Below are 17,703 nucleotides of genomic sequence, written 5' to 3'. Positions count from 1 at the left end.
GTTTAAATTGCTTATCTGAGTTTGAGTTAGTGTAGATTTAAGATGTGTGTCCAGTGTAGGATCACTGTTGTGAAACCTAGCATCAAACGATGCAAATACAAATGCTTCTATTCAGAAAAGTCAGGGAACTGCATTTGAAGTATGGGGGTTCGTCTGAGTTTGGTTTGAGGTGTGACAGATCTCCTTAAAAATGTCTAACTTTAATAAGAGCTAACCGTAGACTTTTAGGTGGTCTTTGTGGATATTTTTAAATGAATGTGGCTAATCCTGAATAACTAGCTGCCGATCTTTATGCCATATTTGCTGGGGAGATAAACCAGCATTTGATGGAAGGTCCTTTGACTTAAAAAATTTTGCATCATATCCACATCCGCAATTTAAATCGATGACGTCATTTCTGGTAGGAACATTCGTTGCAGTTGCGAGAAAAAGCCAGGCTCAGACGAAAAGCTGAAGATTAAGAGAAACTGTTGTCTTGAAAAAAGTCTTGCTTTCGGGACTGTCATTAATGTCACATCACTCTACCTCATGGGCTCCGATGCCAGTTGGAAAGTGGGGGTGGGGGGCAAGGAACAATTTAACAGTCATAACAACAAGTTTTGACAAAAGCTATATTGTTTTGCAAAAAAAGGGCATGCCCCCCCTTTCGTCGGAAGCCTTGGTCTTGCAAAAGAATCCATATGCACCGTTTTCAGCCTCCTGTGTTTAGCCTCCTGTGTCGAAGTTTTTCTTACGTAACCGGCATGCCTAGCGGCAGCTGTCTTGAGAAACTGATTCTGTTTTATATTTTCATGCAGTACGATATGTTGCGCAAAAGCCTTTCATTTCCCATTCCAAAAACTTGTATCCACTGACACACCTTACAAGTTTTGTTTTCGCCCTGCACACCTAGCTTTTAGTATCTGATGTAAATTACTATACGTGATCTACCTATCTTGAATTCTACGTTAATGAAATTCACTTCCTTCACAGCCAGTTCGAAAAATGTATCCACTTCTTATATCTTAACCCTGGTTATCAGTACCCTCTGAGTAACAAGTCTCAATGGATACCGTAGGACTACCCTCTGGCTTTGGAATTATATATTTATTTTACATGAAAGACGTAGATTCATATTAGGCTGGGTGCCTATTGACCCACTAATTATTCAGTAATTTCGTATTTTCAGCTTACAGCTTCGCTTTTTGCTTGCTATCGTAATGCCAACCGGCTTAATACATATTTGTCATTATTTTCCAGGTTAAAGCCGTGTATTTACTTGCGGAGCCTTTTTCCATTGAAAATGATCTGCTGACGCCGACTATGAAAGTTAAAAGAAAGAAAGTGGAAGAAAGGTACGCCGAGGAAATAAAAGGTCTGTATGCAGAATTGGATGGAAAGAACAAGTAAGAATAACATTGTAGCTATTTTAGCTTAAATTGTCGAGTAAGTGGTAAAAGACAGTACACTAATTTTTAATACATAAAAATGCACTTTCGTATATATTTATATCTTTAAAATTGTGCTCTTTTCCGCTGTTTCTCTTTTTAACATGGTTTGAAATGACACAATTTCATTGCGAAATACAAAAAGCAATTGAAATGAAACCGAAAAAATGAAATCTCGAAAAAAGATTTTAATGCACTATTTTGCAAAGAACCTATATTGCTTTAAAACAACTGGACAATACAATACAAGAGTATCGTCAAGTAGCAGATACATATCTGGACTTTTGAAGCCCTCATCAGTGCATGTGAAATACGTTATACAATGCATATTTACAGTAGAAAGTTTTTATAAACAGTTTTCCAAGTTCCATGATGGCAGGGACTTTTCGGCCATTTGTTTAGATCTGCTTGCCCCAGAAGTGAATGGAAAGCTTATATTTTCACCCCAGTGGCCTAAGTCAAAATAGACCCTTTTTCATTTTTCCTTGTAAACAAACCGATTCAGTTGATATTGTCAACACAATTGAATCTTAGTAAATCACGGATGATACTGCTAAATATTTTGCCGATAGTTCAACAACGGGCGTTTTAGAGAATTGCAGAAAATTCTCTAGAACTTTATCTCTAGGACTTGCCACCAAATATTGTATCGCTTCTGAAGCAAGTAGGTTGTGTCCGCTTGTTTTCAGCAATAAATGGCAATTTTCTAGAGCGTCAAAGTTAAATTATCTATACTCTCAATTTGTGTTTATTGCACAGAAATGTTTTTGAAGTTGAATGCAATTTTTTACGACAATAATGTTGAGTATCTTTGGTAATTAAACTCATTTTTAACCCATAACAAGAGATACAGTACAAAAACAAGTCATTCGTAGCAAATCATTTGCTTTCTGTCGAATTCATTCCACTGGTTACATATCTCTGATTTTTGCAATAAATATATCTGTATCATTAATAATACAAGTTTAATTCATGTAAAATACAGCTACTTTTACATTCTAGACAAAACCCCTTTCCAAACAAAGGTATTGATGTCATTGCGACGTCGATAAAAATTATTTAAAGATAAAAAACCTATGAGCTGTTCTCCGTATTTACAGAAAATTTACGTTTTCTGTACTTTTGTTGTATTTCATACTTGCAGTTTTTTATTCTTAAATTTTCCAAGTGCTCTCGGAACAGGCTGGAAAATGTACCCAGACTAAAGAAGGGAGGAGGAAAAGGGAGGTCCTGCAGTGTGCTGAACTGTGTCTCATAACATGCTGAACTTAGGGCCAATTTTTCCCAATTAAATCCCCTTCCTTGTCATACTACTAAGCTTTCATCTCATAAAGTCTATTGCTTTATGCTTTAGGATCCTACAAACTATATTCTTTGATAGCGATTATACTGAATTTCGAAGAACTGTAAGTTCATCTTTTAATAAATCCGCACTGCAGAAGTCCTTACTGCTTGGTTGATTTCCCCTTCGCGGCTCGGTTTTACCCCCACAGTGCGCATATTTTACCAACAGATTTCATTTGGAGAAAGGCTTAAGCAAATTCCAGAAATACCGAAACTAAAGCAGAGAAAAACCAATTTTGAGTAAAAGATCAGTGGTTTTGGACTAATGTGATTCATCTATCAACAAACCCCATACTATTTCTCAGTTCTGTACTTGTCTACCTATAAAATACTGAACCATTTATACTAACATCATGAATACATGATTGTACCTACGACAGCTGTGGCCCTAAAACCTAAATTCGTTTTAAAGATTGGCATAATATTCACAATTAAATCTGCATTAAAAAAATTCAAAGGCTATACACTTGCATTAGGAAGGCTTACGCTAATAATACTGTCAAATATTGCGTCGGAAGCAGTCTTCCCTTGACATATGAGGAAATACCAAGGGTTTTTAGAAGGGTTATGTCCAGCTAGCTTCAAGTAAGCAATCACGCCAAACTGCGCGATACAGCAACGAGAGAGGTGCCTTCCCAACGCTATAAAATGCGGTAGCCCGCCATTTTATATGTGATACGTCACGGAAATAAGTGAAATGTGAAGCATTTTAATAATGTCCCCTTTCTACCTTGTTTTTTGAGGATAGGTACCAATATTTATCTCTTAAGCCAAGGAAAGTTCATTTTTCTCGATCTCGTATAGACAGTAGGCATTTAAAGAATCGCGACATTCCTTAAATCTTTTTGTGAAAATACGACTCTAGCCATTCTGGTCTGTAAATTAGCAGCGAGATAAAATCCTAGTAGTACGACCTGGGATTAAGCTTACCACCTTCTGAATGATTACAAAGTTTCTTTCCATATTTACCCATCCATTTGCACAGTTGAACGTATTTCGAAGGTGTTATCTTAACAGCAGCATTGAAATTCTTCGCAGTTAAAAACCAGTCGTCTTCAGCCAGCCACCGATTTCCTGTAAATATCCCAATCAGCTGCCTTCCCCATTTTTCAGTTCCTTTGTTGAATTGCCATGCATAAACACCAGACCCAGACGAACCCTTCCAAGCGTCACAGTAATGGTACATGAAGTGACTGTCGTCCGCTTCAATACTGCAAGACCTGTTTTAAATAAATGGAAGAATAGGTTAGTTAGGTCAGTAGGAAAATGAAAATGTAATCGAGCGACACCCTTTCCTTGCTGTCCAAACTGGGCAATCGACGGGGAGAGGCAATCATTTAAGGAACTATTAAGTGGCAACTGGGGCGAATGCATCTGCCGGATGCAAGGTGGCAGAATTATTCTACTCCCAGAAGTTAGATACTGGTAACAACATTCTTGAATACGCAAGATCAAAGGCCCTGTCCTTCTCCTTGTAACTTTGCGCTTGATTTTTCAAAATTTTGGTAGGTAATAAGCTCATGTGCTTGCCCTCAACTGTTCCAAATTCTTAATATCCCAGTGACACTACCGCCATGCTATGTTTCTGACGCACAAAAGAGACGAGGACTTTTTAAAGAACGCCGGAACGGGAAGAACTTTTTTAGTGTATCAATACCGCGCATGGGGAAATTCGCCGTTTTCAATGACTGTTTTATATGCAAGGAATGGTCTTATCCGTGGCCTCAACAGCCACTATCAGGTCAATAAAAACAAGACAAGAAATTATTGTTATTTCGGCTACTTTGAAATTTCTATTACACCAGGGTTTCTAGAGTCAAAAGGTATAGTCAAAAGGTATAGATATTTCATTGGGAGAGTTGATATTGTTAAGACTTCCTTATCATGAATTATAACCTCCTGTCAAGAAAGATTCTAGAAAATGAGCCATTCGGTTTGATTCATTAGGACATGCATGCGATGGCTTTCCGGTAGAGGAAACGTTCCTCTATTTTGTGTATTGGATTTGTAAGAAAACCTACCGCTCATTTGCAGAGCAAAGTTTCTTGAATAGTTCTGATTTCCCACGCTTTCATGGGCAGCTTTTATGTACATCATCAAGGCCTTCAAGATCAGTTTCGTTAATATCTTATTTACTTTCTAAACAGCTTTCACCATTTAAGCCTTAAGCCTTTGGAAATTAGAGCATTAGAGAGGAAAATCCCTTTGAGTGATGATAATACGCTATCTTTTCTACGATTCTGATTCTTTCATCGAATTCTTAACAACTCTAGTTTGGTACTTATTTCGCATCTGAGAAGATCTTGACGTTGTAATCTTAAACTTTTTGACGTGGTTTAGCAGCCTCAGACAACGAAAAGAATGATCTTCGTTTCGGTCGGTGATAACCGCTGGCGTTTCTAAATTCACAGGCCTTCGGAATACAAAGACATCTTATAATGAAAAGGTTTTCAGATTATTTACAACAAGGATCATAACTGTTTAGTTATGAAAACAATCCAACAAGATAGAAGCGATAAAGCTAAATGGATCTTTGTTGGGTTGCAAAAAGCACGCTATGACTAAGACGGCCTAACCAGAGCCTCAATGCCTAATAATTAATGCGTTTAGTTGTCCATTGTTGGCCTATCTTCACCAAAAGTTGACTTTCCACTGCATTCAACTCGATAAGCTCTGGAATTACAACTTGCGGTTAAACGTTTTTTTTGTCTTATTGTCTTCCACTAGGCATTTTATCGTATAATGTATTGCCCCTTCGTCCTATACGGATGAAAATTTGTTGCCAAGTCCTTGAGACCTTAGAACGAATGTACCTCGTTTCGATTCAGAATATTTCTATAAAGCTCATTGGATAACAGCTATTTTACAAAGTTTTTACTGCCTGCAAAGGATTTTGATCATTGAAAGAGGAAAACCTAAAATAGTAATGCACATATGCAGTCTGATGCAGCACAAATACCCAAAATACTTGTGGCCTAAATAATGGTGCATCATGGGTGTTCTTGTTGAACTTTTTTCCAATCACCACTTGTTTTCTATCAACGAGCACATGAATAATCAGTGTTTTTCTTACTTTAATCTTCGCCTACAAGGCCGCTGAATTTCTTCAATTGAAACAGAAAGAGCTTTTGCAACTTTCAGAATTTCTGAGCTACAAATGAATAACTTATCCTAGGCAATAATGGTCCTCTTTGCAATTCAGTGTGCAAATTATTTAAGCATAGCCATGGACAAGTGACACCTATGCCTTTGGGCTTTTTGTATAGTCTTATTTTTTGCCACACGAAGGAGCAGGCTAAAGCCAGCCCACTGACTCTTTCAACTATGAAACATAACTGGTTTAAGATTAGTCTTCATTTGATTAGGCAAAAATTCGAAGGAGTTTCCATCTAAACCGATTATTTTTATTTGATTTCAGAATGAAAATCTTCATCTTGGAATAAAACGTCCGATTTTGTTTGAATTTCGGATAGCTATTATGACGTCAAAAACCAATTCAATGCCTGCAAAGAATAGTCACAGAAATTTGGGCCTACATTATTAGTTGCCTTTGGTGAAATACACGAGATACTGTTGTTAAGAATCCTAGGTCGTAAATGGCGAAACGTGAAATGTGGATTTGCACCTTTTAATAAATGATTTATGGTGGTGTTATGTAGGAAAAGGACGTACTGGTCCCCTTACTTGGGGTATGCAGTATTGAATTTGTAGCACCGTGTAAGAAGCTCCAACGCGCCAAGATTATGAAATCTTTCTTTTTCCTAGTAAAGGGAATGGGCGTTTTTTGAGATCAAACAGTCGACCTTCATTTGCTTTCAGCCACTTATTTCTGCAGCTGCAAGAAGCCTTAGCGTCTAGATGTGGTTTATTGAGCAGTACAAAATAATTCCTAATTCTGAAATACATTATCAACTTATTGAGCGGTTCCTGACTTGGCAATGTGAATTGACTTTTACTTTTGCTATTGATTTCCCATTAATGAACAAATTCTATTAGCCATTTGAAATCGGTGAATATTTTGAATCATTTCATATACACAATAGAGTATTTTTAACACAAATGCAGGTAATGGGGGTGTGGTGTTTTGTGTAGCTTCTAGGATGTTCCCTCTAGCATAGCCCTCCTCCTTCTCAGGTTTGGCACTCTTTCATTGAAGTGCTAGGGGCAACACTACATGTCTTGAACCGATCGACTAAAGTTCTCCTCCACCCCCTCCAACCCCCTAGCAGGCGAACACCTAAAGGTTCTTTCAATTTCTTGTCTTGTCTGTCCATTCTCCAAATTTGTCACTTGTTTTTTCGCTGTGCCAGGCTTTGGGGGACAAATGAATTATGTTTCAGGCGACATTCTCTACGGACATTGAGAATCTAAATTTACATTTGTTTGAACAACAATAATTTGTTGCTCCTTCCTTATAAATTTTGGTATTCTTTTGTTCATTCAGCAATGCTTGTCTCAAAACATAAGTCTTTAGTCTGCTGACACAAGAAAACCCCCTTGAAACTGCTAAGAAAGTTCGATTATCGGATTAATTATATCAAATCCCATCACCATTAGGATGTGACATTTACTGTACGCATTTAAGGATCAGGAAAGTCTCACTAATTCTTCTTACACTGAGACCTATTGAGAGATCCATTGCACATCAGCTTGACTGACTTACAGCGATCAGGTTAAGCCTTTAATGCTATCCATATGCATTCCTTGCTTCATATCTTCGCTTGACTTCGATGAATAATTTCAGTAATCTATAACTCTTTCAAAGCAAGAACACTGTTATTCAAAACGTCTTTTGCCTCAGGTAGATATAAGCACGGCATGACAAGAACTAGCAGTTGTACTGAACAAAGGCATCATTTTGGATTCAATACCAATAAACAGTATCGCAAACGTGACAATTTTCACCGACATTGTGTTGTTCTATTCATCCGATCATTCAATGCCTTGAATTGTATGGAACAATACTTGCGAGGACCCCGCTGGCCTTCTATAAACGTGAACGTCTCTGCCCTGGAGAGACCAACTGATATAGTGATTTTCGAAGTTTGATATTAGCTTCCTTTCTGAGAAAACTTTCTGAGAAGTTAAAAACACTAGAAGCAAAAAGGAAAGGGGTAAAAAATATATTCTGACCTAAAAATTCTAGGTCATGTTTAAAACCAAACGTTTCCTTCTTGATGTCATACTTTAGAGTATACTACAACTAAATTTGGAATTATTTGAATGCCAAATCCTAAATAAATACGAATTAATGGTTCACTCTGATAAGGAATACTGCAATGGAGATGTTAAGAGCGCATACGTCGGCTACCTCAGGGATTTCAGTGGTCACTTTGAAACGGTACCGTTTGGTTTTATAGTAAAAGATTACAAAATTAGGAAGCGGGGGTAGCCAGTCATCTTTTTTGCAACGAGAAACACATTAACTCAATATTTGGCCTCTTTTTGTAAAACTTCCAGCTTCCTTTTACTAAATTGTTGACTTCGGATTAGTCTACATGTAAGTTTTCGTTATGCTAGTGGTTCCGACATCGATTTTATAATAACGATGAATAATAAGTAAATTGTACCAGGAAAGAATTTTGATTAAATAAATAATGACGTTTCGAACACAGCCCGTTATCAAGTTAATGCACCGCACCCAATCTAGTATATTTATAGAATCGATTTTATGATAACATAAAGTTTAGAAATTCTCTGACGTATTGGACCGAGCGAATTGCGGTCAAATTATAAAGTTTCCGAATTTATACTATCTGTAAAACTACAATACAAACACAAGAAATTTAAAGACTGTATCCAGACTAAAATGATGGAGGTAAATCCTAAGCTGAGTTAAAAAAGTCGTACAATGAAATTGAGAGGAATTTCCATTGTGAGACCGCAATTTGAAATGGTGTATAGCAAGTTAATAGTTTATCTTATAAAGATAATGAAAGACGTGAACAGTTTTTTTGCGGTACAGAATTTGAAAATGGCTTTGAAAAAAGCAAACATTTTACAACATACTTAAAGCTTTTTCGTCTGACACTCCTCAGAGCATAAAACGTCAGAATAGGTTCCGAAAAACATGTTTGAAAAATATATACCCAGTTGTGGATCGAAATAGGCCAATCAGAAAAACGCAAGCACAAGACCGGTATAGTTGACCAATCAGTGCCGCGAGCCTAAAGAAAAATTACCAATGGAGTCCAAGAGAGAAAACGAACTCCTTTTGTCTACACAATGGCGGCTTTTTCGTTTTTATGTAGATTGACTCCAAAACTGCTAGATGGAAGGACGACCGGGCTCTGCCAATTATCCGAAACATGTCGTCATTATAGAGTTTTGCACAATCTGGGTTGTCCAAAAGATGTTGACCAATGGCAGAATCACTTGTTTTAACAGTGTTTCTCGACCTACAAGATCGAGGAGGCTGTTCTCTTTGAGGGGCAGTTTTGAAAAAAGCCGCCATTGTGTAGACAAAAGGAGTTCGTTTTCTCTCTTGGACTCCATTGGTAATTTTTCTTTAGGCTCGCGGCACTGATTGGTCAACTATACCGGTCTTGTGCTTGCGTTTTTCTGATTGGCCTATTTCGATCCACAACTGGGTATATATTTTTCAAACATGTTTTTCGGAACCTATTCTGACGTTTTATGCTCTGAGGAGTGTCAGACGAAAAAGCTATAATGAAAGACAATAAAAGCTAAGCAAAATACAGAGGCAATGTAAGGAAATTTGCTGCATTACCCTTTTTCTCTAAGACTGCATGCATGTGCATTTTGTGGTTGATGTAAAGACTGAGCGTAAGTTTCCTCTCACATTTATGAGCAGTGGTTAACACTTAAACAGTTACCAAACCGCAGCGTTCAAATTCTCCGTGTATAAAATGTTTGCGTTTCTTTTTAATGGCATTATTGGTTAACATGGGACCAATGCAGTCATAAAAATTTTCCACATTCAACGGCAATAGTTCATTTAATTTAAGTGTCTCTTCTATGTAGATTCTATACGTCTATTTACCCAGAGAAACAACAAGAAAGGCATGTAATCCAGTGTAAAACGAACCCAAAGGCTGATTTCCTCGAGGCGAATTTTGAAGAGAAATTTGATTTTGATTCCGATATGGCAAAACTTTTTGCCGCCAAAATTCAAAACTGCAAGCATAGGAAATTTTCAAAGATTATTTACTCAAAAATATGGCCAAACTTTTTCCACGCCCCTGATTGGTTATCAGTTGCTACAAAATATTTCGCCGCGAAAAAGTAAACGTTTTCTACTTTCTTTCGAGTTCACTGGGAAATCAAAAATCAAAACTGCGTGTGGTTGATAAGTATTCCAGCGATCTCGCCACAATTTCGCTGCATGTTTTCCTCATGGAAATTAGTCTTTGTTACAGAAGCAGTTTTAGGGACTGAGGCGCTCATGGTTGAAAACATTTGCAGGATGAAAAGCGCAGGGCCTGGGAACGTGGGCCCCTTCAAACCGCCACTGTTTTATTGTGCTCAATGCGAATATCTTCCATTAAAGGCAATCTGTCACGACGTTGATTGATTATAAGAAAAAAGGGATTTTTTATTGTTTCCAGTCCCCCTTTAATTTATCACATTGTAAAAAATATGGCGGAGCGCTGGATTAGGCTATTGTGGATTAGGAATCGTGTTTAGGCTATTGTTCCAGCTATTGTTCTCGTTAACCAATCCACAACGAGACAGATTGCCTTCAAATCCGACTGGATACATGGCTCTGTGGAAATGTGATCAATCGATCGTCTTTTGAAATGCCCATCCCTTGATAACAGAAACAAACTTTTAAAGGAAGGTATGAAAATTATAGGGGCCCTAGAAGCGATCGTGTTGCTCATTTTTGCGGCGAATATTCAATCGAAAGCCTCCTATACGCATAGGATTGAAATATTAGCGGTCAACTCAGACCTTGAAATACAGTCAAGGTAAATCGTTCCAATATTAATTTCTTTTGACAGTATATCCTCTTGTATTCTCATGACGGAAACAGTGTCTGGCTTTGCACAACAGTGTCTAGAACCATTGAACGTGCGTCTTTTTTGTTGTTACCCCGAGTTTTTCCAGAAAGTTAAAGCTATGCTGACAATAGTTTATTGAATACAAAGTGGAATTAAACCGCATTTTGAAAATTTAAGCCTTAAATGACCACAATGTACAATCTGATCTCACATGGCTTTAAAGGGTTCTTTTTATTTCTGTTTAAAACCATTCTCTGAAGTTATCAAAAAATGACACTACTCGGCAGAGCTTATGATGATCATAACAATATTTTTTCGCATAAGTCAAAACGAACGGAACATAAGAGATTCCGTGCACGGTTCCGGAGGAAACCTTACCGCAATGTACCCTGTGACTGTACCTTTTGTACATTCACCGTGTTATCCAGAGGAGCCCTCGAGGACTTCGGATGAGCTCCTTTCAGATTAATTTCACATAAACCTTCGGGACGGAAGTTCCGTTTTCCCGTGTTTATAACGATAAATTCCCTTTGAGAAATAAAAAACTTAAAAATAATAGAAAAAAACTTGAAATCATCATTTACACCTGTGGTTTCGCGTGACTTTGGCAGTTCGTACGCGTGATCCACAAGCGATTCCAGCCTGACCATCGTGACAAGACTTTAAGGTTTAGGTCTAACCTATCCTGTAGTCGTTTGTCTTAGGAGTTTTGCGACAGTTTCAAGGCGAAGGACATTATAATTTAATGGTTTTTGTTTATGGTTTGCCAAAATCGGCTGTTAAGGCTCAATTCGCCCGCGGTCAATATGTCAGTATTATAATGGATCTGTATGTTTGATAAAACCATTTTGTGCAAGCAGTCCCGGTAATTTGGTATACCCCACCTCCGTCTCCAGAAAAGTTCCAAAGATCATGGCTGAATCTTCTGCTGGTTGCCGCCACAATATTTCGTGAGGACCTTCAAAGTACAGGGATGCTTCCCCACGGAACAGCAAGAGCGATCTCCTTTTCCCTTCTCTAGGAAAGGGGGTCGGGGGAAGGGTGCGCTCCTTTCCAGTCCCAATTCAAGAAAAAGGTAACTAACTTTAGGAGCTTAAGCATGATTTGTTTGAGGGTCAAGTAAAATATGAAAACGGTCCGAGTTTCAACGTAGATTTGTTTTATTTTGTTTGATCAAAAACAGGCATCACGTATTTCAGAAAAAACTTTATGTAATTTCGTTCTGAGCAAACGTCCTCTTTCCAGTAACTTTATTTTACCTATATAAGCTCGAGGGGCAAATCTCTCCGACAAATCTCGTACACCTTTGGTGAAAATCCTATTGTTTTATCTGGAAATCACCAGAAATCCTTTTGTTTTAGGGAAAATCTCGTACGCTATTTGCAAGAGTGAATTGCCCCTTGTATCAGCTAGTTGCGGAATGCCAAATGTCTCAAATTATTTTCATATGTTAAAATGAATTGTGCTTAACAAAGGTAAAAAAACGACCTAGAATAGAATAGTTCTCTATTTTATTTTGGCTTAACATACCAAATGAGTTTCGTTTTTATGCACGGAAAATGATTTGGCACATATGCAGTAATTCAACACAGAAAGCAGTGGCTTATTCGTGGAAATACAATGAAAATACGCAACCCGTGATTTTACGTTGGATTCCGCTGAACGTTGCATAATGTATATATTAGTGAAAACTCCCTTGTGGTCTCTGCCTAAATAAGATATAACCTCGAGCCACTTAAAACTAATATAAACATCTATATTGAAACCAAGGGTTGAAAGTTTAATCCTCCATATCGGAAGGCTGTACAAACAGATTATACTCTTGAGCAAGAAATACCTTTCGTCGATTGCGAGCTAAGATCAACATGCGCACGATTTCTGGGGAGAAACAAATAAATACTGCTGACTACTTATTGAAAATTTTCCAAACACGCCGTTCTCATAGATAGGGGTTTACCTTTAGCTATGACGTGCTTGGCCTTATGACCCTATTAAGTGGTACAAAGAAGTAAATGAGATATTTATAAATTTGCCCAATAAACTGGACTTTTTCAGGCTGCAACACACTAATACTTCCGTACATTATTTACAAGGGGGAGGGGGTGTGTTTCTAGTTTTACCTCTGAGATCTCTCCAACTCGCACGTTAGGGACCGATCAAGTAGGATTTCCTATTATTGACTGCGGCAACACTAAACAGTGGAAACTTTTATATCAACTCAAACATAATTTAATCAACCCGATTCTTTTTTGCTTTAGTTTTAATTACTTGAGATCAAAAAGCTTATTCGCTATTGATACAATCTTACCTGTACCACATTGTATTTTGCGGTTTGTCATCTTCGAAACTTGTGAAATAGATCCTTTCCCCAATACCTCGATCACCGTCAGGACTCACAGACAGACTGAGAAACGGACGGTTGTGCTTCCTTTTTAAACGGAGAAGAGCATAATCAAAACACGGCCCTGTTAGCCGATCGCCATCCACCCAGCCTTTAGATATTCGCAGATTTTGTACATCAATCCAATTCGTTTTTGACCCTGATTCCAAAAAGCCAACCTTCAAATCTTTAATTCCTTCGACAAAATCCTTCTGGTCATGGACACAATGGGCTGCAGTGAGGACGTGACGGGGCGATACGACTACCCCCGTGCAACCAGATGAAATTTTAACTGATGAACTATAGGGTTGCATATTCCCAAAAATTGATACTGGAATATAAAATCGATCATCAGGGCCGTAAACCATGCGTTTCTTCCGCCTACTGTTCCTTTTTCTTCGATGGTTTTTTCCAGTTTCTTTAGCAACAGTAAAATTGAAAGCCGGTATTTGTCCAAAGTCGTTCCCATTCACATGAGGCAATGAGTGGCTGTCAACTTTCACATTAGTCGTTATCCTTCTTCCATTTGGCCACACAGTTTCATAAGACAAAAGCTTCGATATATCCCAGGCTTGGGCATCCTCGTCAAAATGCTTGCTTGCATAGGATGTCAAAAGTTCTCCACTGAAATGTCCGCTGAAATTAGTGTTTCTTTCCCTGTGGCTGGCAAATGCCCGTAGCTCTGGAAATACTGGGCCGTTGCTTGCAGAAAATGTCGAACTGTACTCTACAGGAATACTGAGTGCAGCATAGCCAATAAAATTATAAAATATTAATAACATAAGATATTGTTTCAAAATTTGATATAAAATTTCCATTGCTATCTGATTGACCTGTTATTGGGCTTCCATTGAAGACGCGTCCGCAAGTGATCTGTTCCGCGGCTACACAACTTTCGTCTGACGAAAGAACGCTCGTGGCAGTGTACTAAGTACGCGCCTTTTCAAGACCGTAAATTGTGTTTAGCGATTGTATGTAGTATTAGCATCGAAGCGTGACACATTCCGCGAGTACTTCAGCTAACGCGACAAAGACCACGACCACATCAATGATTATTGTGTAAAATAGGTAGGCGTCGTCGTAATCGGATGCCATGCCCAAGTATCGAGATAAAGTACTTTATTTGGCTGGAGGCGTGCCCTTTTGCTATTATTGATTTAGAATTGCATTAAGCAATGGTTTTCCCTTCGCATTCAATGTTTGGTTTTCCCATAAACTACACAGCTACTTTGATATGATGTTCTCATTAACGACTGTTTAATTTCCAACGCAAGTGTTAAAATTGCCTTTTTACGCAATAGTCCCATAAAATTTACCAAACGTGAGTACACAAGATGTTATATCTCATTTTCCCATTTCCACGGCAAATTTGTATACAATACTTGTTGACATGCCTGAAAGCGTTGTTGAAACGCTGACGAAAGACCCATTTTACATTTCACTATTTACTTTACTCAACATAACAAACGATCTGTAATTTTTCTGTCTTCATCCTAACCTCAAAAAAGTTTACAGGCTATTCTCAAACATTTTCCACAGATGCCGAAGGGAATTTCCGTCAAAACCAACAACAACATTTCCAAAATACTTTCATAAAAAAGTAAAGATTTTGCAATCAACCCATAACCATTTTGGTTTCCACAGAATTAAGGTAAAACATAGTGTTTTGTTTAATAATTCATTAGAGAACGCACAGGATAGGCTGTTTTAAGGTTCTGCGCTTGATAACCCGATTCTTGGAAGAAATATTGATGAGGTTTCTTTCATCTCTGTTAGCTGAAATTTCATTGTGCCATAAATTCTGATAGTATGTTTGTTGATCGGTTCTGAGTGCTGTATGTTCTCTTGAAAAGGCTGTTATTTTTGTGGATCATAATTGGGTAAGAGTTGACGAGAAACTTGTTTAAAGTCTCACACGGAAATGCTTTACGGGGGCTCTATTATAAAAATTCTCCCATTACAAGCCTGTACCAGAATATGCTACCCCATTCCCTCCCCCAGTTATAGTTCAGACATCAACTACTTTATGCAACAATATTACAACATATGCCATATGATATGGAGTCTGAAAGAGGTGCCCCTTGGCTAATATGCCGATGCCCTCAGGGAATTTATGGCTACCAGACTGAATCGAGTTTCAATTTTACTTTTCATTTTTTATTACTGATCTTTTTTGTCGGTTATATCAAGTTGCTCTTGTCTTTCCAAACTGTTGGCAGTTGAAAGGGCAATACGACCATAGCAATAACTTCACGTTTCTTTATTTCAACCCCCTATTCTGTTGTGTTGTGTTGTGTTGTATTCTGTTGTGTAAAAACAATAACAAAATTTAATGATAAGTTGATAGGAAAGCCATAAGAGCAATAAGCTGCTGAACCCCTCTTTACTCCCTGCCTAAACACAATTTCGTTTACACCTTTTTGTCGTTCCTTCATAATACTTCATAATGCCTTAATTATGCCTACCAAGCAGTGACGCCAGAGCAAGGGGCACAGGGAGGCGGCTGCCCCGTTTTACTCGTAATTCTTTTGATTTTAACATTGATTTATCCTTTTTCTTGGCGCTTTACCCCCCCCCCCACCTTTCCTTTATACGAATATGTATGCCTCAAAATAGCACTAAAATATGTTTCACCAATATGCTTCTCTGGTGAAGTTCCATTACAATCTAACTAGGGTGCAATTGCCCATCCTGCCCCAGTGACCTCCCATGTTTAAAACGATAGGTTATTGTCTTCCACTCTATATAAACAAAGGGTTGTCCCACCAGCTGATAACCCTAAAAAAATGCTATGCCATACGTTCGTTCATCATATTGGGATGGACCAAGAATTGAAGTTCTGGACTGTCGAGTACTAAGGGGTATCAAAACTGAGTCCTTTTAATAAAATTGAGTTCTTTTGACGAAAACGTTCATATTATTATATTTTAATCATTGTCCTTATATTTTGATGTTTTGCAGTAGGAAAAGTAATATCCGGATAAACCGGATTCATGAAAGCGTAACGAGAATAGCTCATGATGATTATAAATCAACTTTTGAGCAACTTGTAACTAAGAATACGTAAAAGAATAGCTTCTTATAAGAAAAATTTACAATATCTTACAATATCTGCTCTTTGTAAAGATTTCCTTTGATTTCAATGTTTGCAAAAATTTCAAGTTTTTCTGATACAGTTATTGTGATTTTAAACAAAAAGATCAGGTCAGTTAAGTTAACAGGTGGAGAGATATTTTCAATTCTGTACCATTGCTCCCGTCTTTTAAAATGGTTCAGCGAGGTGTGGTTGTGGTGCAGTTGTTAAATATAAACATTTGCTTGTACTAATATTATTCAACCAAATCACCCAAAGCTTCTTATCATCAATGTTAATGAAGGTTGATATCCATTTGCGTGACCCACCATTTCCGTAACTACTGGGAAGTATTTTGAAAAGGAGGGGCTAATTATATGAAAACAGATTACCAAGACAGATTAGAAACCAAGTTCGGATGGCAGATTTCAATAAGTTAATGTTGCATAAGCAAATTTGGCAAGATGGTTAGTCGCTGCTTAAACTATCCTCGTAGAATGCGTAGTAATTGTGCTATCTCCAGGGGTGTCGTGGCCAGGGGGCAGGGGGCCGTGCCGTGGCCCCCTCTGCTTTAAAAATTTGATGGATTTTCGGAAAAATCATTGTTTTTACGGAAACTTCTCAAACTTCAGCTGTAGGTAATTCCCAAACTCTTAGCAACATAAATTACTTGGACTGAAGTACTTACCGTAAATTCGAGAGGCAATTCACTTTTGTTAAGAAAGTACTAGATTTCCACAAAACAAAATGATTTCTCAGGATTTACCAATTCCTACCAAAAGGTGATTTGCTGTTCGGATTTTGTCAGTTAAAATCCGAAACTTCAAGGGCCAAATTTGGTTATGGAAATTGGTCAAAATTGGTATGAATTATATTTTTGTTTGATATTGAGACAGTACAAATTATGCGCCTATCATTAGATTTTTGAAAATTGTGTCCCAGATTTGAAAATGTATGCAGTCATGTTGCGAAAGGTAAACAAGGTAGAAGTCGATCAAAACCATTGATTTCCCCTAGTGGACATTCAATTTAAGAGTAAGAATTTAACATATTTTTGTTGCCTGCAAACCGTTTTTAAAATTCAACCGACCCAAGTACGAATCTAGAGGGGTGCTGAGGCACATCCTTTAAAATTTTAAGAACAGTTCTTAACAGTTGAAGCATTAGTTTCGATCTAAAAAGTTAATTGCTTGATTTCGCTTTAAATAAAGATAAAATCGTCTACAAAGAGATTTATATAATATCCACCCAAGATACTGTCATAACCAACAGAATCCACTGAAATTATTCTCGGTTTGGAATTCAATCAAATCCTGGGTGCAAGCGATCACGCTTGTTCATTGGTCAGTTGTTGATCGACATATGCCCTAAGCCACTTTAGTATCTGCCAAAGCTACAAAACACTTTTCTAAGTCGACATTTATCAAAGTTTTTGTGTCTTTCTATTGTTAAGGGGGTCTAGATTTTATTTTCATCGCTTTGAATATATATCATTTTTCGCAGGCCAGTCGCGTT

At 37.7% G+C, this 17,703-nt stretch overlaps 2 protein-coding genes across 2 annotated transcripts in view; one reads left to right on the top strand and one right to left on the bottom strand.

Annotated features, from left to right (window-relative positions):
* The window catches only part of LOC135685815 (long-chain-fatty-acid--CoA ligase 5), a 50,944-nt gene extending 42,232 nt beyond the window's left edge, over positions 1-8,712 (top strand). The window contains exon 25 of the mRNA XM_089110948.1: positions 1,240-8,712. Coding sequence (XP_088967074.1) covers positions 1,240-1,389 — 150 coding nt within the window. The 3' untranslated portion in view covers positions 1,390-8,712. The remainder of the gene's footprint in view (positions 1-1,239) is intronic.
* LOC135685823 (serine protease 23-like) lies at positions 2,296-14,168 on the bottom strand. Its single transcript, XM_065201906.2, has 2 exons — positions 13,044-14,168; positions 2,296-3,991 (listed from the first exon to the last, which is right to left on the bottom strand). Exons 1-2 carry the CDS (start codon positions 13,931-13,933, stop codon positions 3,673-3,675), a joined length of 1,209 nt encoding a protein of 402 aa, XP_065057978.2. The 5' UTR covers positions 13,934-14,168; the 3' UTR covers positions 2,296-3,672.
* Positions 14,169-17,703: the final 3,535 nt, after the last annotated feature.

This window comes from Rhopilema esculentum, chromosome 10 (genome assembly GCF_057945365.1).
Source record: "Rhopilema esculentum isolate cy_ngs chromosome 10, ASM5794536v1, whole genome shotgun sequence".
NCBI classification, from domain to species: domain Eukaryota; kingdom Metazoa; phylum Cnidaria; class Scyphozoa; order Rhizostomeae; family Rhizostomatidae; genus Rhopilema; species Rhopilema esculentum.
Note: the sequence above shows the minus strand (reverse complement) of the source record. Positions and strands in the feature narration are given on the sequence as shown.